The sequence below is a fragment of the Anabrus simplex genome, chromosome 12, assembly GCF_040414725.1.
Source record: "Anabrus simplex isolate iqAnaSimp1 chromosome 12, ASM4041472v1, whole genome shotgun sequence".
NCBI lineage: Eukaryota > Metazoa > Arthropoda > Insecta > Orthoptera > Tettigoniidae > Anabrus > Anabrus simplex.
Genome location: NC_090276.1, coordinates 26,991,809 through 27,014,537, shown reverse-complemented (window position 1 = coordinate 27,014,537; position 22,729 = coordinate 26,991,809). Strand labels below are relative to the sequence as shown.

The following is a 22,729-nucleotide window of genomic DNA, read 5'->3' as shown; positions in this document are numbered from 1 at the left end:
GCCAAAAATTTTGCAGCATTCTTGATGTTTGTAATAAATGTTGTTTTCGTCTACGGAGATTCTCAAACCTGCCCTGTTGGCTATTTCTTCCAAGATATTGATTTGTATTATTCATCATCATCATCCTAAACCATCTCCAGTTTCCCGGGTGTGGTATATGAGCCTCCTCCATCTCATCCTGTCCTTGTACCATTCTTCCTCCACCAACTTGTCCCAATCATGACCTATACATCGCTCTTAACTAAATTTATCCATTTCCTTCGTGGCCTTCCCACGGGTCGTCTTCCTTCTACCTTTCTGTCAAATTCCTTCCTTGCAGTTCTGTTTACTGGCATCCTCTTCATGTGACCAAACCACTTCAATCTTGATATCTGAATTGATTTGTATTATTATTATTATTATTATTATTATTATTGTTATTAAGAACGTCAATATGACGCATTAAAGGAATTCCTACCCATATATTCGGATAATTGCCGACCTGGCGTGAAAACTGCTTCTTACAGCATCTCATTATCCCGCACCACTTCTAACAATCTTTCATCAAAATATTCCATACCTCTTGTTCAATGATTTCTTCCACTTCTTACTCGAAATAATGCATTGAATTTCCCTTTCTAAGGCCGTACTTGGGACCTACTATTAGTATTGCTCATGGAGTACCATCCATTACAGGGCACAAGCAAGGTATACAGAACGTTTTGTGTTTTAATGACGTGATCATTTCTCATTACTGGTGATCCTTATTCTACAAGCGCCTCATTCAAGGGGAGGACGAGAAATCGTTCAATTTAGCCTACTCTCGTAATAGTAAAGTGGGTATTCTAAACTACTGGTCTAAACTCTTATGGCTTGCGGGTCGAATACGGCTGCAATCAAAAGATCCTTTCAATGAATAATAACACGTTTTTCTTCTAATATATCGATGATACGAATTCGTTAACACGATGCTCGGTTTGTTGTTGTTGTTGTTGTTGTTGTTGTTGTTGTTGTTGTTGTTTTGTTAGTCATCCGTCCATAGACTGGTTTATGAAGCTTCCACGTCGCCCTATCCTGGGCTAACGTTTTTGTTTCTACGTAACTACTAAATCCTACATCTGCTCTAATCTGCTTGTGACATTCATACCTTGGTCTACCCCTACCCTTCTTACCCCCTACTTCTTCTTGAGGCGCCTTCGTCTAGCGGAGGTTGGCGGTCCACATAGCCAGCTCTGGACGTGATGTTGCAGCATGGAAAGCATCTTCTGAAGTCCCTCAAAAACCTAGTGAATAAGTCCTGTGTGTCCTGAGATGTGTCGTATCATTCTACCTCTTCTCCTCGTCAAATTTAGCCAAATAGATCTCTTCTCAGCAATTCCATTCAGTATCTCTTCATTCGTGATACGATCTACCCATCTCACCTTCAGCATTCTTCTGTAATACCACATTTCAAAAGCTTCTAGACTCATTTTTCTGAGCTAGTTATAGTTCGCCGGGCTGAGTGGCTCAGACGGTTGAGGCACCGGTCTTCTGACCTCAACTTGGCAGGTTCGATCCTGGCTCAGTCCGATGGAAGGTGCTCAAATACGTCAGCCTCGTGTCGGTAGATTTACTGCCACGTAGAACTCCTGCGGGACAAAATTCCGGCACCTCGGTGTCTCCGCAAACCGTAAAAGTAGTTGGTGGGACGTAAAGCCATTATTATTATTATTATTATTATTATTATTATTATTATTATTATTGCCATCATTAGTTATTTTACAACCCAAGTAACAATATTCATCTTCTTCCTTTAAGACTTCATTTCCTAATCTAATACTTTCTGCATCACCTGACTAAATTCGACTGCTGGGTATATAGCTGGCTGGCAAATGTGATTAAAAAGCAAAAGGGAAGGTGGAAAATTATGTTTTTTTTTAAATTACAATAGAAATAGGAAAGTAAATGTTGCTTCTCTGTCCCACTTGCCTCTGTACACAATGGATAGTATGTCACGGATGTTGGGGATATAGTTTTTAGTGTAAATACTGTTTCTTCTAATCAAACACTTTTTCCATTCACTTATAGTCGGCCTGAGTGACTCAGACGGGAGATTAGTGGGCTACAGAGCCCACGATCGTGAGTTCGATGCCAGCTCAGTCCAATTGTATTTGAAGGTACTCAAAACGCCAGCCCACTGAGTTGTAAAATAACTCCTGTGACGAAAATTCCGGCACTTTCGGTATCTCTGAAAACTGTGAAAGTAGTTAGTTTGACGTAAAACCAATAACGTTGTTATTGTATTGACTGGTCAACTTAGTTATCTTAGAGCAAGTCGCTTATGGTAATTCTTCTTCTTTATTCATCCTTCTCCTAATTATCAGTTTACCATATTCTGTCTCTTTCGGGACATATTGAATTCATTATCACATTATGGGACACTGTTGAAGTTGTTAGTTTTACAATTCCAGTGTTCTCCCTCGGTAACCCCACAGATGGAGTTTGGAACTTTTGTCAGGGTTTTAATCCTATAATGCGTTGCGTGACATTTGTCGCAGAATGCAGTAGAATATTAATTCATGGCATTATAATCAGAAACGTGTACAGTCACTCACGAAAAGAATGGCCGCATATTGGTGTACAATTTTCTCGCAGATACTCTTGCATCAAAAGCAATTGGACCTATAGATAGAATGTTTGTTTCGGACATCCAAAGGGTTTGTATCTCCTTGAGAAGTGAATTATACACTGAAATGACAAAACTTACGAGATAACAGTATTTAAAGGTAATATTCAGTGACGCCACCGTACCATGACGTCTTGTAATTGCCCACACCTGTATTAGGTGTGATCTGTCATCTCGAGAGTGAGTGTAAATACAGTCTGTGCCGGTAGTAAAAAGGCGACGTCTTTCAAACGGACATGATATTGGGGGCCAGATGAATGGAACATTCCATTGTCTAAGTTGTGAGGACATTTAACATTCTTCAATCGAAGAGAATACCTCAAGGAAGGAATTAGCACCAGTGTGAACAACGCAGTGACCGACCACGAGTGCTTAATGCTGGCAATTAACGGCGTCTGGCTAAAATTGTCCGTCGTAACAGACAAGCCAAACTAGCTCATATCACATCCACATTGATTGCAGAAGGTACCAGGCGCATATCGTCGCTGCCGGGACAAAACCTCCTATGTGAAATATTTTAGCTTACAACTTTGGCCGGTAAGGTTCTGTCATCTGAGGTGCAATATTGTGTGAATATTTTCAAGGCATTCTCGCTGCGGGTCAGTATATCTCCAAAAACATTAACACATAGGAGGTTTCGTCCCGGCAACGACGATATACAGCAGGTCAGTGCAGCTTTCTTTGTCAGTGGGGTATGGGAGCAGAAGACCTACCAGAGTATACTTGTTAACACCACGCCACCGGGCACAGCATCTCACCTGGGTGTGTGACGTTACTACGACATATGGCTTGGTCCAGTGAGTATTCCACTTGTTTCGAGCTGATAGGCAGATCCTTCTTCCTAAACAAACGTTTTAGTTCCAGACACGACAAAAAACACGTTTGTGATCTCAGTAGAAGGGAGCCACAGTACGATGACTTGGCAGGAATAAGCAGATAATGAAATGCTGTAGAAAAAGCATTTCAAATTTGCAAAAGCAAAAATTCAAATATCGCTCGGATTTAACGGAGCCCCGGATTTCCGAGACTCAAATATCTTGGCTCAACCATCACTGGAATAGTCAAGCGTGTCAGTACTGCGCAGTGGCGTATACTGAGAGCTACCAAGGCTATCAGTGAAGCCCAAACCTCAAATGCGAGCGATGGAAATCTAAAGCACATTATATTGTAAGCATCTGACACATTGTTCCATATGCAAAACTTGAAAGCAATGAGAAAACACGTCGCACGAATTTCTGAGAACAAGACTTCGGAGACTGATATTGCAGCCCAGACTCTCGTCCCTTCCCATCGACTCGCCTCAGGAGGCTTGCTCCTGTCTGGCTACAGGCACGGGGACCGGCGGAGGATAGCTGTGCTAGGCTTCGGTTCGTCAGATCGCCACTGCTATCACCATGCGTTACTCATCGTATATAATTCCTCACCTCATCCTTCTGTCTTAAATACACTGACTGACAGTGACAATGCAACACCAAGGAGGAGTGGTTCGAAAGGGATGAAAGTTGGGGACAAAACAGAGACGGCACGGAAGAATAATTGATGTTTATTTCAAACCGATATGCAGGTTACACAATGCGCACGGCATCGACTCAGTAGGATGTAGGACCACCGCGAGCGGCGATGCACGCAGAAACACGTCGAGGTACAGAGTCAATAAGAGTGTGGATGGTGTCCTGAGGGATGGTTCTCCATTCTCTGTCAACCATTTGCCACAGTTGGTCGTCCGTACGAGGCTGGGGCAGAGTTTGCAAACGGCGTCCAATGAGATCCCACACGTGTTCGATTGGTGAGAGATCTGGAGAGTACGCTGGCCACGGAAGATCTGTACACCTCGTAGAGCCTGTTGGGAGATGCGAGCAGTGTGTGGACGGGCATTATCCTGCTGAAACAGAGCATTGGGCAGCCCCTGTAGGTACGGCTGTGCCACCGGCCGCAGCACATGCTGCACGTAGCGGTGGGCATTTAACGTGCCTTGAATACGCACTAGAGGTGACGTGGAATCATACGCAATAGCGCCCCAAACCATGATGCCGCGTTGTCTAGCGGTAGGGCGCTCCACAGTTACTGCCGGATTAGACCTTTCTCCACGCCGACGCCACACGCGTCTGCGGTGACTATCACTGACAGAACAGAAGCGTGACTCATCGGAGAACACGACGTTCCGCCATTCCCTCACCCAAGTCGCTCTAGCCCGGCACCATGCCAGGCGTGCACGTCTATGCTGTGGAGTCAATGGTAGTCTTCTGAGCGGACGCCGGGAGTGCAGGCCTCCTTCAACCAATCGACGGGAAATTGTTCTGGTCGATATTGGAACAGCCAGGGTGTCTTGCACATGCTGAAGAATGGCGGTTGACGTGGCGTGCGGGGCTGCCACCGCTTGGCGGCGGATGCGCCGATCCTCGCGTGCTGACGTCACTCGGGCTGCGCCTGGACCCCTCGCACGTGCCACATGTCCCTGCGCCAACCATCTTCGCCACAGGCGCTGCACCGTGGACACATCCTTATGGGTATCGGCTGCGATTTGACGAAGCGACCAACCTGCGCTTCTCAGCCCGATCAGCATACCCCTCGTAAAGTCGTCTGTCTGCTGGAAATGCCTCCGTTGACGGCGGCCTGGCATTCTTAGCTATACACGTGTCCTGTGGCACACGACAACACGTTCTACAATGACTGTCGGCTGAGAAATCACGGTACGAAGTGGGCCATTCGCCAACGCCGTGTCCCATTTATCGTCCGCTACGTGCGCAGCACAGCGGCGCATTTCACATCATGAGCATACCTCAGTGACGTCAGTCTACCCTGCAATTGGCATAAAGTTCTGACCACTCCTTCTTGGTGTTGCATTTGCTCTGTCAGTCAGTGTATATAGATAACGGAGTGCTGGTATTTCATTCCCGTTTACTTCTACATCCTTGTAGGAAGACATTGCAGGGCTGCTGTTATAGGAGTAATGTAGTTTTCTTTTTATTGGTAAGTCTGCTAAAATAAAACGCAATGTTTCAGGTTTAGTGTTCCCTTTTGTTGGTTGGAATCGAACCCGTGATCATGGGTCTGACACCACCACTGATCTTCCGAGGAAAATAATTAACCATTGAACGATGGGTACGACTGCTGTAAAATTCAACAATGTTATTTAACGATTATGATGTTAATAATAATAATAATAATAATAATAATAATAATAATAATAATGGTGCATGGCATCTACATAGGCTTGGTAGTGACCTAATAAGGATAAAATGAATGGCGAAGACGTCATAAACACCCAGTTCCCAAGCCAGGGGAATTAACAGTATGAGGGGGTTGATTCTGAAAATTGAACCGGGGCCGTCGGATCAAAGGCAAACATTATATCCATTCAGCCTCAAAGCTGGACTTCAATTTGCTAAACCTTAGGCTACCAACTCGATTGATCAGGTGTTGAGTATTGACTGTGGCAGAGGCCACGGCAGTAGCTTGTGAAGCAGCCTTGACAACGCAGCAGGCAGCTCCGTTGGCTGTTGGCTGCAGCTCAAAATGCTTAACGCTTGATGTTCCCTAAACCAACTATCGAAAAGGGGTAGCCTAAGTCTAGTGGTAACCCACGTCTTGATACCAGCATACGCCACTGGTACTGCGTGACGTGGTGGTCTGTGAGTGGTGTGCTCTGTGACAAGAAAATTCCTGAGCGGTTAAAGCAGGGCCTCTCAAACGCCCTAAATCTCACGCGTGCAGAGCGAGGCGCAAGAGCTCTGTGCACTGTGCATCGGTGCCGCTCGGTATGGCTCGGATCAACGCTTCGTCTCTGGGCTACTCGGCTATGCTCGGCTCTACTCGGCTATACTCGGCTCAACTCAGCCAGGATTTGGAGCGCTACGGCGCAAGTGGGGGAGAGGGAGACAGGCGGAGCGAGCGAGACAGGCGTGAGGAAAGAGAGAGTAAGCGCTATTGCTCCAAATCGAGGAGTGGGGGTCTGCACTCTGGTCAACCAAGCCAAGTCGTCTTTTGCACCTTGCACAGTGCATGCACCACGCGCATGCACCCTGAGAGGCCCTGGGTTAAAGTAAGAAATACATCAGACTGTCATCCGTCCAGTTGCACTACATGGTGTCTGCAACAGAGGAAGTAGAACATCGACTTTGGGAACTAGAATGTTTCGACGGACATCGGGCTTGACACTCAACGATCATGTCACCAACGATGACATCCGTAGTATATATGGAATTGCACCAATCACTGACAAGATGAGGGAAAGACGGCTACGGTGGTACGGTCACGTGCTTCGAGCACATCTTTTGCAGGAAGAGTTGCGGGAAGACGATTAATAGGAAGACCAAAGCAGCGACAGTTCGACACCCTTCATGACTACTGTACCTGAAGATTGTAGGTCTACACCCCGACCAGGCATATGATCGTGCCAAGTGGAGAAACAAAGCCAAGAAGTCGGACTTCGTCGCACTGCACGACAAACGCTGAGGAAGACGGTGATTTATACTTCCAATACTACTGTGTGTTACAATGTTTCGTCATTTTTGTCATTGAAAATAATTAAATTAATTAAATAAATAAATCGGAGCGGTAATAAATATGACTACGGCAATAATAAAAACGTGAAGGAACAATCTCTTGAAAAATCGAAGGAAAACAGGAATCATAAAAGGTGTGTGTGTTCGGGGGGGGGGGGAGAAGGGGATTGAAATTCGTAATATATCTTACCTGAGCCGGAAGAAGAGAAAGACAGTGTGATGGGCTACAATGTCTCCAGCTCTTTCTGCTTGTGAGCAGTAACATCACTCTGACTGATTGTACCGGGAGGTACACCTCAACGCCGCGCATTCAAAATTAGCGCCTAAATGAACTCCCCTATTGGTCGAACAGTGAAACTGATAACACAACAAGTTGGAACTTTAATCAGAAGATGTCTCCATTGAAATATTAAGTAATTGTTTTATTGTGAAGTTTCCTAAACTGACTGAATTTCTCCTTGTTTTGTTTGCTATACATCAAGAAGTTTGAACATTTTTCTACAGATGACACTGCCAAAAAAACTATGATCATGCACCCTGGTGCAAGGTGAAAGAACTTATAACTTAAAGAAGTTTTGTATTCCTAGGTTTTCCATAACTGATCTATGTTCATTTATTTTTGGGTTCGCAATACTTCCTTTTCTTTCCGCCAGTTTTGAATCTAGCCGATCACTAATTGTTGTAATAAATTTTCAACCAATCCCGCATTTCTTGTTCACTTTGTTTTAACCAATAAAAATTAAGAGGGTGTGTCCTGATTAGTCTGGAATGATCTCGAACCTTCCCTTAGGGTTTGTAAATTGCGCCTTTTAACGTTTTCTTGCCAACTGATCGTCGTCTTTCTGAGTGTGTGTTTAAGCAGCAGGCGGGCGGCCTCTTTCGTCGGCAGCTAGAACATCTACGAGGTAATGGCCACATAATTAATTCCGTCTTTCTCGCTGTATCCGCAAATTTTTCCGAGGGGAAGATCCGAATCTTTACTATGTAACCTACCTTTCTAAAATGTAACTTTTCTTTCGGCTAATATAAAAACTTCATAAAAATCTTTAATTGTAAAGTGGGGATAGAGAGTGAGTTACCCTCTCGAGCTCCCCTTCATCTTGGTTTGAGGTGTCTGCAACTTTGCAAGCTTTTGTAATGGATTACAGTAATTTCTATGCGAGCCACCTCAGTAGTTTGGGAATAGCCCCTGTTTCATCGGCCTAGAGCCCTGTAGGTTTTTAAGTTTTCATTATCTTGGAGCGCAGTGTGCGCCTCCATTCATTTGGTGTTCGGGCCAGTTATCTAACCTGTTCTTTTTCCATGAAGGTCCAGTAGGTTGGGTGTTTAATACCCCTGTAAAAGTAAGTTCAAGTTGTAAATGGTGGCTTGAAAGGCCAGAGATTGTAATTTTGATGTAATGTTGCCTTGAGGGGGCAGTAAGGAATTGAGAGCCTGGTTGCTCTTTTTCAAAGTCTTTAAGTTTAACGTGTGCCTCTGGAAGGCTAAATATTGTGATTTAGGGAGCAAGTGCTCTTGAATTAGGGGATTTCTGCCCTTAACTAAATAATTCCTCTTCCATTTGTAAAATTGTAAAACTAGGGGTTTGAAGCCCAGAATTTTTAAAAAATCACTAATCTTGGACTTTCTTAATCTTGTTTCAAGATTTCTTTTGTATCTGACATGTTGTTATTTGTTGAGGTTTTTTTTTTTTTTTGAAGAAATATAACCTACAGTTCAAGTTTTAAATTAATTTTGATCATGTAGATAGACTCATTCACCCCGGCATCTTATTTAACCTCTTTTTGCTCCACGGGTAACCCCGTAACACTGATAATTGCTTATTGTGATCCGCTGTTAATCATCTCCGTTAGATGGTATTACTGCTGCAGTTTTAAACAACAACAACAACTGGTATGAACAAACCCACTGACGAACAGATAGCAGACGGGTGGAATGTACGGTGTTGATAACCGTTTTACATTTAAAAATCAGATCTTCTCCGTATCTTGGAGAGAACGTGAAAATGTCTGTATCTTACAAGATGTTACTTTTTTTAATCGAACATTGTTGAAAGTGGAACATGGATTTTACGACCATTTTTAATTTGGATCTGTTGCAGGATTACACGATCACCATGTACCTGAACCAGTACTGGAAGGACGAACGCTTAGCTTTCAGTAACGAGGAAGAAATACTCACACTGTCAGGAGACTTCGCGGAGAAGATCTGGGTACCAGACACCTTCTTCGCCAACGATAAGAACAGGTCAGTGAACTTCCTCTAGAGAGTACATTGTTTATATCGAGGGAGTTGGCCGTGCGATTGGGTCGCGTCGCTGTGAGCTTGCATTCGGGAGATAATGGGTTCGAACGTCACTGTCGGTAACTCAGAAAATGGTTTTTCGTAGCTTCTCATTTTCACGCCAGGCAAATGCAGGGATTGTACCTCAATTAAGGCCACGGCCGCTTCCTTCCCACTCATAGCCCTTTCCTTTCCCGTCGTCGCCATAAGACCTGTCGGTGTCCATGCGACGTAAAGCAACTTATTAAAAAAGGACACTGTATACAAATTTCCCCTATAAAGTATTGCAGATGCTGTATATAAAGGAAACTTGAAAAAATACGTAATGCCTAAGTAAATTAATATTGTGGTGGGTTATCGGGGTCCTTAGAAATGAAAAGACTACGCAGGTAGTAGCATGTCGATCTCCGAATCTTCAACACGGCCTCCACAGCGATGTGTCATTCCAGAGCTGTTCATTTCATAAGTAACACGGTTCGTAGAATTCCGCGCAACCGTCTGACGCACACATTCCCGATGAATGGCTCGTTACGGACATGCGAACCTCCTATAAATGCTTATTTCCACCCATAGGCTAACACATGCACGCAAGACTGGCTGATTCAAGAGACTGGCTCTCCGCTCCCTCTCCTCGCACTTTGCTCGTTATATAGGCCCGTGGAAATATTCCCGTAGTTTCCAATTCCAGATCATTCTCCGCTCCTTCGCACTTCGCTTTTTATACAGTGTGATTCAGCAGCCTCTTCCAATATCGTTTGCTGCAGCCCAACTAACGTGCACTGGTTACAGGGGTGTTATTCCCCTGCAGATGTACTGTACGGTTCTAATGTTCAGTGAGCACATTTTGAACACGATTCTGAACCCTAGTGAAATGTTATATCATCCTTTTGCAAAACATGACGCCTTGAAATCATTCAGCAACATTATTTTTACCATGTAACTATGTTAATGTGTCGTGCCTCGTGGCCGGGTGTAACGAAGGGGGGAATGTGTGCATAAAACTAGGTAACAGTGCAGGAATTAATGTCTTAAACACCGAACCGGATGGCGTATGTATTCTGCTCTCGTCGTACTACCAGCATGTTTCCAGCAGTGTACCGTAACGGATGTGGTTAGGCGTTCGCCTAGCATTCGACGGAATGTGTCAGCGGTGGTTCGAATCCCACATTGTTCAAATATGTTTGCATCGGTATGATGTTTGAATACGTAAACACAGGCCCGCGTTTGCCACATTCAAACAGTAGAATGACGCTGTAATTCATCTTGTGCCCTGCGCATACTCGGCTGGTTATGGCCTGAATATACTGTAATCTCTGCTGTCATTCGGCATGTCTTCCACAGGAGGAATACGTTGACATGCTCCTCATTTATGGGGAAGCAAGGCAAAACGCGTGCGAGGTACTACGTCTGTACCAGGAACGGTATTCCGACAGGCGACACCCGGCTGCTACAACATTCCGCCGTGTTGAAAGAAGCCTAAGGACAACAGGCGTGAGTTCCAACCAGCCACCAGTCCGCGATGGGCAAATGCTGGGGCTGTACCTTAATTAAAGCCACGGCCGCTCCCTTCCAACTCCTAGGCCTTTGTTATCCCATCGTCGCCATGAGGGCCATCGGACGGGCCCACGCTACCTTGCACTTTCTGCGTCAGGAACTCCCACTGCTCCTGGAGGATGTGCCCTTGCACGATCGCTTGACGATGTGATTGCAACAGGATGGAGCTCCACAACATTCGACTTGGCATTCGTTACGATCTGAACGAGGAACTGCCAGGGAAATGGGTAGGACGAGAAGGCCCTGTTTCTTGGCTGCCATCCGTCTGGCGAATACTGTTTGAACATAAATTTTACCCATACCATCTTGAGGTACACCAAGAGCTCCATGAGCGGGATTTCGAAGCTCAAATGGAATTCTGTCGGTGGCTATTAGGCAGGGATGGAAATGATGCAGCATTCGTATCGCATATCTTGTTCTCCGAAGAATCGCACTTTCACAATAATGGGAACGTCAATCGCCACACTATTGGAATCCGAACCATCCTCATCGGGGTGCGACAGGCGGCGAATCAAGTACGATGGGGAGTAAATGTTTGGTGTGGAATCTTGGGAAATCACCTGATTGGACCTTATTTCTTTGAGGGCCATCGGACGGGCCCACGCTACCTGCACTTTCTGCGTCAGGAACTGCCACTGCTCCTGGAGAATGTGCCCTTGCACGATCGCTTGACGATATGATTGCAACAGAATGGAGCTCCACCACATTCGACTTTGACATTCGTTACGATCTGAACGAGGAACTGCCAGGAAAATGGGTAGGACGAGAAGGCCCTGTTTCTTGGCCCGCCAGATCACCGGATTTAATGCCGTTAGACTTCTCCTTGTGGAGACATTTGAAGAACGTCGTTTACACTCAAGCGCCAGAAAACCCCGACCAGCTCCGGCAACTCATCACGAACGCCTGCCAAGCAATTAAACCTGGAATGCTTCAGCGCGCAAGACGATCTATTGGACACCGGGCCCGAATGTGCACAAACCAAAACGGACATCACATCGAGCATTTGCTGCGATAAAACATTGTCGAGGCAGTTGTGTTCTTATTATTTCAGGCCTGTATGTGTCCGACCTGCTAACTAATCGGCCCGTGTTACGGCCACAAACACATTCATTCACACACAACTTGCATGGAAGTTTTAGAGTGCTCCGAAGACGAGGACAGTGACCTATAGTGACATCCAAATGAGAGAACCGTTATTTTGGCAATGAGAAAAATTGTTTCGGAATCTTGAGAAAATGAATTCTACTATAGATGTATTTGCAGAAAAAAATAGCCAAACTGAACTTATATGCAATAGGCGGAAACCATGTAAGAGTCATTTTCGTTTTATAAACGTTTAACCCTCTAAGCGCCAAAGTCCTTTTGAAAACCCGTTTGGTTTCCATCTGAAAATTGTCATCGTCCTTTCAAAAGGACGTTGAGTATTTATTTTTTATAATTAAAATTAACGGTCATTTCCTTTCAAAATTTCTCCATACAGTTAGTGAAAGACTTACTATTTTTGCAATAAACAGCCTATTTTATTTTCAAGACCATTGTTTCAGTATATCAGTCCAATCAGCAGGCATATTTATTGGCACTATTGGCAACAACAATAGCAGTCTCTCTGCGTACCTTGTCCGCTCTGTGTCTAGTTGCTCTCAATCTTTTACTTGTTCATTTATTGCTGTGAAAATGATTATATATCTACTGTCCTTGATAATACATAAGTGTGTTTGAGAAGTCTTGTGATCTAAATAAATTATAGACTAATTGCAAACGAAATACTTGAACAAAATCACACGAAAGCGTCAGGCTCGTTGCGTCAACCTCAATGAAAGTTAAGGCGCCAAAAGCGTACACACATAAACAAAGCCACGCGCTACAAACATAATCGGCAACACAGTGCCGTCTGAGCCAATAATACTGCCTCTTTTTCCAACATGGCACGAAACTTTAGTAAAATCTTCATCTGGACAGAATATAGGTCACAGCAAAGCCCACTATACACGGTTAAGTCACCGAAGGCAATCAGTCTTCTTGTTTTAGCTCAGAAGCATAATACTGCATATTATCATTATTATTTATTGTTATACGAACGCAAGCTCATTTCTTCACGAAAATACTCAACCGCGCTGCGCAGAATGCATCATTTTATAACGGTCTTGACTCAAAACTTTATGCCACTCCACTGCAATATTATTATTATTATTATTATTATTATTATTATTATTATTATTATTATTATTATTATTATTATTATTATTATTATTATTATTATTATTATTATTGTTGTTATTATTATTATATTTTCCTTCGACATCCGTACCCACTGTGGAACATTCACGTTACTATTCCTAAAGCTACTATATTTTCTTTCATCACGGAAATATGATGAATGTTTCATTCTGCTATCCATGAAGTCACAAAAGTGCGAAATTATATTTAACTTTTTTTTTCCAGTTCCATATTTCATATCGTCCTTTTAAATTGAAATCTTGCTGATGCATCACTTTTTCAAACGTACATTACAGCATATAAGTTATACCAATAAGTTATCTATTTTAGTAATTAAAATTGTAATTCTCATAAATGCAATTGAAATGAAATCTTACATTTTGATCCCTGTATTTCCAGTTTCCTGCATGATGTGACAGAACGTAACAAGCTGGTACGACTCAACGGGGACGGAAGTATTACATACGGCATGCGCTTCACGACGACTCTTGCCTGTATGATGGACCTCCATTACTATCCACTGGACTCTCAGAATTGTACTGTCGAGATAGAGAGCTGTAAGTATTAAATATTCCAAATCTCTTACATTTTCAGATTTTCGTATATCTCCTTTGATCTGCTCTAATCTTAACGACTCGTCTTGGGAGCTTAGAGTCGTGGGCTTTCTGTGCCAGGGGTTCCATCCTTCGAGATGATGATTCAACGTACACATACAATGTAGAAGTTTAAGATAAGCAGCTCATCAAACCTAAAACTTAACAAAAAAAGTGATAAAAATGCAGTGGTTTATCGTTGAAAATCATAATGCTTGATTTCGAACAAGAAAGATACTATGTAAAATACAATAACTATCTTAAGAATGTATTTATTTATTTATTTATTTATTTATTTATTTATTTATTTATTTATTTATTTATTTATTTATTTATTTATTTATTTATTTATTTATTTATTTATTTATTTATTTATTTATTTATTTATTTATTTATTTATTTATTTATTTATTTATTTATTTATTTATTTATTTATTTATTTATTTATTTATTTATTTATTTATTTATTTATTTATTTATTTATTTATTTATTTATTTATTTATTTATTTATTTATTTATTTATTTATTTATTTATTTATTTATTTATTTATTTATTTATTTATTTATTTATTTATTTATTTATTTATTTATTTATTTATTTATTTATTTATTTATTTATTTATTTATTTATTTATTTATTTATTTATTTATTTATTTATTTATTTATTTATTTATTTATTTATTTATTTATTTATTTATTTATTTATTTATTTATTTATTTATTTATTTATTTATTTATTTATTTATTTATTTATTTATTTATTTATTTATTTATTTATTTATTTATTTACACTGATTGACAGAGCAAATGCAACACCAAGAAGGAGTGGTTCGAAAGGGATGAAAGTTGGGGAAAAAACAAAGACGGCACGGACGAATAATTGATGTTTATTTCAAACCGATATGCAGGTTACACAATGCGCACGGCATCGACTCAGTAGGATGTAGGACCACCGCGAGCGGCGATGCACGCAGAAACACGTCGAGGTACAGAGTCAATAAGAGTGCGGATGGTGTCCTGAGGGATGGTTCTCCATTCTCAGTCAACCATTTGCCACAGTTGGTCGTCCGTACGAGGCTGGGGCAGAGTTTGCAAACGGCGTCCAATGAGATCCCACACGTGTTCGATTGGTGGGAGATCCGGAGAGTACGCTGGCCTCGGAAGCATCTGTACACCTCGTAGAGCCTGTTGGGAGATGCGAGCAGTGTGTGGGCGGGCATTATCCTGCTGAAACAGAGCATTGGGCAGCCCCTGAAGGTACGGGAGTGCCACCGGCCGCAGCACATGCTGCACGTAGCGGTGGGCATCTAACGTGCCTTGAATACGCACTAGAGGTGACGTGGAATCATACGCAATAGCGCCCCAAACCATGATGCCGCGTTGTCTAGCGGTAGGGCGCTCCACAGTTACTGCCGGATTTGACCTTTCTCCACGCCGACGCCACACTCGTCTGCGGTGACTATCACTGACAGAACAGAAGCGTGACTCATCGGAGAACACGACGTTCCGCCATTCCCTCATCCAAGTCGCTCTAGCCCGGCACCATGCCAGGCGTGCACGTCTATGCTGTGGAGTCAATGGTAGTCTTCTGAGCGGCCGCCGGGAGTGCAGGCCTCCTTCAACCAATCGACGGGAAATTGTTCTGGTCGATATTGGAACAGCCAGGGTGTCTTGCACATGCTGAAGAATGGTGGTTGACGTGGCGTGCGGGGCTGCCACCGCTTGGCGGCGGATGCGCCGATCCTCGCGTGCTGACGTCACTCGGGCTGCGCCTGGACCCCTCGCACGTGCCATATGTCCCTGCGCCAACCATCTTCGCCACAGGCGCTGCACCGTGGACACATCCCTATGGGTATCGGCTGCGATTTGACGAAGCGACCAACCTGCCCTTCTCAGCCCGATCACCATACCCCTCGTAAAGTCGTCTGTCTGGTGGAAATGCCTCCGTTGACGGCGGCCTGGCATTCGTAGCTATACACGTGTCCTGTGGCACACGACAACACGTTCTACAATGACTGTCGGCTGAGAAATCACGGTACGAAGTGGGCCATTCGCCAACGCCGTGTCCCATTTATCGTTCGCTACGTGCGCAGCACAGCGGCGCATTTCACATCATGAGCATACCTCAGTGACGTCAGTCTACCCTGCAATTGGCATAAAGTTCTGACCACTCCTTCTTGGTGTTGCATTTGCTCTGTCAGTCAGTGTATTTAATTTATATGTTCTGGAAACATATTTACCGAATTTGACTTAGAGTACTTAACCACATTTAAAAATATTTTGAACGTCATTACAGTTCCCTCTTCAAAGTGTTAGACGTTAGACGGACTGCGTTTGCGAAACTTCAGGGTTCTTCATGTAATTGTATGAAAGTGAATTCATTTGTCCATTTTTCAAAACTCTCGCCTTAAATTTATGTAAGCCCACACGAGGCGCAATCTCCGCGTACTTCAGTTGAACACACGCTTATTGTGGGAGAACTCAATCTCAGCAAAGCAAGCAACCTTTTCAAGTGCGTTGTGCGGCCATCAGACCTACAGCTAGTGCAATTTCTCTCACTCGCAATTAATTATTCATTTTTTATTCGCATGCCATTCACGGTACCATAAATTTGACTACGCAGATGTATTCAATTGCCTAAACTAAACGCATAGATGCATTCAGATGTTCTTTTTATTTTGAAAAAAAATCGAATGAACGTAATAATAATAATAATTATAATAATAATAATAATACCCTGTGGGGATTTACCGGTTACTTCCATCGGGCGCGTCCCATTGGAATTGGGGAAGATCGCTGGCTCTGCCGCCAGCAGAGTCAGAGGGTAGTAGGGAACTAAAATACCACCGTGAAAAAAAAAACTGGTCCCTTGCCAGGGTTACGGCGAAGACTGGTAAATGACCAGAAGCCAGAAAACATCTTGAGGCAACCTCTAGGGCTAACAACCCTAGTTGTAAAAGGATGGGTACCCGTCCAAAGCAAAGTCAAGTCAAAAAGCATGATGGCACAACATTTCAAGAAACATACCCCATGGGGTAAATCTTCGGATAAATCCCTCGTCGTGAACGCCACGGCGCACGAGTCTCGTTCGGATTCTGGGGGAGACTCGACATCATGCAAGAGACGAGTCGGAGCGTCTCGGTGTACCCCGAAGAGTCAAAAACTCAGGCCAAAATCTAAAACCTTTCTAGCAACTTTCAACATAAATTCACTTACACAAACTGGCAAGCTGAAAACCCTCACCAAAGCTCTTCACGAAAATCAGATATCCATAATGGCCCTACAGGAAACAAGCTACCCAGATGAAGAGATTTTTGAATACGAAGGCTACCGATTTTTCAAGAGCAAAGCGCAAAGAGGAATCTTCAATGGAGCTGTGATGTTTGGAACCGCGCTTGCTGTTAGAACCAAGATCCTTACGTCGGTTGCAAATTTCGAACCTGTGAATGACAGATTGTCTATACTCACAATTAAATGCGCGAACAAAACCTACGCCCTAGTTAACGCACATGCTCCTACAAACGATAAGAGCCGGGCTGAGTGGCTCAGACGTTTAAGGCGCTGGCCTTCTAATCCCAACTTGGCAGGTTCGATCCTGGCTCAGTCCGGTGGTATTTGAAGGTGCTCAAATACGACAGCCCCGTGTCGGTAGATTTACTGGCACGTAAAAGAACTCCTGCGGGACTAAATTCCGGCACCTCGGCGTCTCCGAAGACCTTAAAAAGTAGTTAGCGGGACGTAAAGTAAATAACATTATTAACAAACGATAAGAACAAGTCTGATCCAGACGAAGTTGATAATTTCTGGGACCTACTGGATGAAAAATTAAACAAAATCCCCAAACACCATGTCAAGTTTCTTTTGGGTGACTTCAATGCCCAACTAGGTCGTGAACAGAAGTACAAGAAAGTTATAGGAAATTACCCTGCTCACAAAAGAACCAATCCCAACGGCAAAAGACTGGTGTCCATTTGCGAAAATCACAACCTGCAGGTCATGTCGACCCACTTTCGCCATCTACCCAGAAAGCAAATGACTTGGCGTTCTCCCATCCAAGCTCTCGGAGAGTTTCAAATGGATCATGTTACAATCTCCAGGAGAAACAGCCCTGAGATTATGAATGTCAAGGTAAAGAAAGGCATCAATGTGGCCTCAGATCATTATATGTCTCTTATCAAATTCAAACCAATTCCCGCAAACACAAGGAAGACAACCAAACAGATCATACGCTTCGACAATGATAAACTTCGGCAAAGGGTCCAGGAGTTCCAGGAGAAGGCTAGACCAAATGACTGTGACTTCAACAACGCCAAAAGTCTCCTTGTTGAGGCCGCCAAAGACATTGCAGAAATCAAAAGAAGCAAAAAGCATGCCTGGTGGAATGGTACCTGCGAATCAGTCCTCCAAGAAAGACTCAATGCGTGGAAACAGTACTACTCTACGAAATCAGAAAATGATTGGGAAACCTACAAAACCCAACGTGCCCAAGCAGCTAGGGTGTTCAGAACTGAGAAACGTAAATACGAAAAATCTCTCATTGAAAAGATAGAACAAAACTTTAGTAAGAATGAAAGCAGAGAGTACTACAGAGCCTTCAAACGCAAACTCACTGGCTATAAACCACCATCTCTATGCTTTGAGCGAAAGGACGGCTCACTGGCGACATCAAATGAAGAAAATTGCAGCATTCTGGCAGACTACTTCAAGAATTTACTTAATTGCTCTAAACCGCAAAGCCCCATTGAAACCAAGGAACCCTTACTCAGGTACCCAGATTCCAGACCACCCGACAGAGATGAAATCAAGCGCCACATTGCCCGTCTCAAAAATAACAAAGCGCCGGGGGAAGACTCAGTAGTAGCAGAACTATGGAAATATGCCCCAGAGGAATCACTTGATATCTTGCAAAGGCAAATAGAAGAAATCTGGAACAAGGAGGCCCTACCCGAAGATTGGAAAATAGCTTTGATCCAGCCATTACACAAAAAAGGCAGCATGAAGAACATCAACAACTACAGAGGAATATCTTTGCTACCCGTGACTTACAAAATTCTATCACTTGCCATCCTGGAGCGTTTGGAAGCACAAGTCGAACATCAAATAGGTGAATACCAAGGAGGGTTCAGAAAAGGTCGCTCAACAGCTGAACAGATACAAAATCTCAAAACGATCATCAGATATTGTACACTAAGGTCCAAGCAGTATGTGCCTGTCTTTGTGGACTTCAAGAAAGCGTACGACTCCATTGACCGGGAAGTCCTGCTAAACATCTTAAATGAATTTGGAGTTGATTTGAAACTGCTGGCATTAAGTAGAGCCACCCTGACCGATACAAAATCCAAGGTGAAGTTCCACGGATGTCTCTCGCATTCCTTTGACATCAAAACAGGAGTCCGACAAGGTGATGGGCTATCCCCGATACTCTTCAACTGTGTTCTTGAAAAGATCATCAGAACCTGGCAGGTGAGATTACAGGAAACCAACTACAGTCCATTGAGAATAGGAACCAAATCCAAGGGGATCGCAACAGCCTGCTTAGCATTTGCCGATGATATTGCTGTTCTCTCAAACGACATAGAAACCGCTAGAGCTCAAGTTGAAATTTTAAAGAAAATTGCCGAAGAAACTGGTTTGCAGATATCGTTTGAGAAAACAGAAGTAATGACTAACATAAAAGAGGCTCCACCAAAACTCCATACAAAATACGGGGACATCACCCGGGTAGACAAATTCAAATACCTGGGTGAGATCATCGTGAAAAATGGACTGGACAAAGAAGCACTTCAGGAGCGAGTATAGTTGGGGACAAATCATAACGACCTCGCCTCACACCACTACCTCCCAGCGGCAGCTCGGTGTCTATTAGTGACTAATAGGATTTACTACCTCTGCTGCAGCCATAGATGCCAAATCGGCTACTGCACTCTACACGAAGAAAGGGTAAATGCTACAGAGAGTGAGGAAGAAAGTGGTTTGGCAGCCTCTCCAAAACAAACAAGGATCACTTAGAGCTCATTAACTCAGCAGGGTGCAGGGTGGGATTTACAGCTGGCTTCCAGCTCGCTTCTAGGAACTGAGGTCGTCATGTTTTGTCCTCAACTATACGCAAACTGGAAATAGCCTACCAAACATCCCGTACAATCTACAACAAAAAATGCCTTTCTCAAAACACCAAGATACGTCACTATGAAACAGTTCTGAAGCCAGTAGTTCTATATGCAGCCGAAACCCTGTCTCTAAATGCCAACAAAGGACTCCTTGAAGAACTGGAGAAAAGATAACGCAAATTTGTGAGAGGAATCTTGGGATCAAAGTACAGAAATGGAGTCCATCAAAATAGATCCAACAAGGAAGTTTACAGCAAAGTAGAGAAAATTACCGACACAATCAGAAAAAGACGGGCACGATTTTACGGTCATCTGAAAAGAATGGACGGAAGAAAGTTAACTAAAGAAATATTTCACTTTTTTTGATTCAAACCCCAAAACCACAATTCCCTGGTTTAGAAATACCAAAGAAGACCTTCAAATGCTACATATCTCAGCTGAAGACGCCCTTAACAGAGATCTCTTCCGCAAGAAAATATTGACGAACGGGCTAAACCGAGACGAGCAACCGAAGAGAAGACACGGTGCCCCTTGGACAGAGGAGCGTAAGCAGGCCCACTCACAAAGAATGAGGGAAATTTGGGCTCTAAAGAAGGCCAAGTTCAGTGTCAAATGCAACAAGACTTAACGTGGTCCTTGATGGCCCCAGCGAATTATATAATAATAATAATAATAATAATAATAATAATAATAATAATAATAATAATAATAATAATAATAATAATAATAATATATTGTATATATATTATATTATATATATTATATATAATTATTATTATTATTATTAACGATCGATTCACCTGTAAGCCATGATCGTTTAGGAGACAAGCCTATATGGTCTGACAAAGAGGTTAGCCGGTGAGAGTCCCGTTGGTGAAGAAAATCGTCACCATCAAAATGCTGGCGGCAGGGTAGGAAAGGTAGTGATATAAAATTTCTAATCACTACACTGCATGCCGAAAGCCTGGGTTCACTGGGCGAGTTGGCCGTGCGGTTAAGGGCGCGCAGCTGTGAATTGCAACCGGGAGATAGTGGGTTCGAACCCCACTGTCACCAGCCCCGAAAATGGTTTTCCGTGGTTTACTATTTCCACTCCTGACAAATACTGGGGCTGTACCTTAATTAAGGCCACTGCCGATTCCTTCCTACTCCTAGCCCTTTCCTCTCCCATCGTCGCCATAAGACCTATCTGTGTCGGTGACACGTAGGCCTAAAGCAAATAGCAAAAAAATGATTTAACTGAAAATAACTTCTTGAAAAAATTCAATAATATGTTTCCTTGACAACATTTTCAGAAGCGTTGATTTCATGTTGACAGTATATTTAATGCATGACACTCCCAATTCTGGATTTTCACAGTTGTCCTCTTCGTCTCTGACTCCCTTCCTAGACATCTGAAGTTTTCTGGCCATCTTTGCCATCTTTTTCGCACGTAAATCAGCTTTAGCAACCCACATCCCGTAGTGATCTTGGAAAATCTTCAGTGCATTCCTTCCACGTTGAATACCTGTCTACTGCAGGACATGAACACGCCCCACATTTCCCTCATTGAATGCCAATACTGCATCATTAGCACCTAGAATCAGTGTCTGATGCCCCACAAATACCCTTTTTTTTTGGAACTTTCCCGTCCTTTTTTTGAAAATTCTTGTTTGTTTGGACATTATAATCCCGTTACATACAAATCACACAACTACGAGGATAAAAATAAACTTTGACCAGCTCATTTATATTCGACAAATTTGACCATTTTCGGTCCCTTAGTTGGTCCGTATTGACTAGTTTCATATAATGTACAACGGGTGATTGTTTGGTCCGTCCTGTCAATATATTACCAATATTATATCTGATTTGGCCGACTCTTCCAAGAAATCCATCTGAAGTTTCAATATGTACTTTAAAGTGTTGTACAATAAAAGAAAAAAACAGTTAAACTTTATACAAGTGTTTTAAAGTGTTCTATTATGTTTTAATATGTCCCATTGCAACGGACAATATCAAGAAATGGACAGTGTGTGTATGGGTTAAAGATAATGTTATATATGACGATATTTTATGTGAAACAGAATAATGTTAGATCTTGAGATATGGGGAATGTGGATATTGATGTAGAAATCGCTGACGAAGGGAGTTGGGGCTCCCGAAACATTTACGTGTGAAACATTGTATAAAATCAGATATTGGTAATATATTGACAGTGTTGCCAACTTTGAGACAGTATTAAGTAGTTTGTGATCCCCCCCCCATAACCTTTTCGAACTGGCATGTGTGTTGCCATTTGGAAATTCTATGTCAATCGGCTTCCGCCAATATCTACCTTGTTATGATATGCCGCGCGCTGTTGAACGGAGTTTTGGTCTGCGCCTACTGCGCGTGAGCGAGTGGTGAGGCGAGTCTAGTCTTGACCCCTAGCAACGACTTCCGGGGGAGTCGGCGTGCTGTAGCCGCCATGGATAGACGTGTATGTGAGTGTTCCGCTATGCGGCGGGTGGTAGTGCTGAAACCCCCATGAAACCAACTTAAGAGGGATTATCCCATATTCTATTAGTTGCTGGCCTCCTACTGTTTCATTGGATTATGTTTTTGCTACGATAATCCTCCAGGATCCTTGGTGAACAACTTTAGTTCACGGCCTCGTGGTTGCCGGTCTTCAATAACAATGGCCAAGGTTTGAACTTCTCAATTTTTCTGGACTCAAAGGTATGTAACTGTTTTGGATTAAAGTAATTCTGGGGAAGCAAGAAGATTTATGTGTTTCGGCGTACTTCAAGATAACTGTAACGATGATAATAATAATAATATTTGGATTAAGACTTCCTCTTCG

General features: G+C 42.9%; 1 protein-coding gene across 1 annotated transcript in view; it reads left to right on the top strand.

The window, feature by feature from the left end:
- Positions 1–22,729, top strand: part of Lcch3 (Ligand-gated chloride channel homolog 3) — a 286,494-nt gene that overhangs the window by 229,149 nt on the left and 34,616 nt on the right. Inside the window, exons 4-5 of the mRNA XM_068229793.1 lie at positions 9,251–9,396; positions 13,603–13,760. Of these exons, the coding sequence (XP_068085894.1) occupies positions 9,251–9,396; positions 13,603–13,760 (304 nt within the window). The remainder of the gene's footprint in view (positions 1–9,250; positions 9,397–13,602; positions 13,761–22,729) is intronic.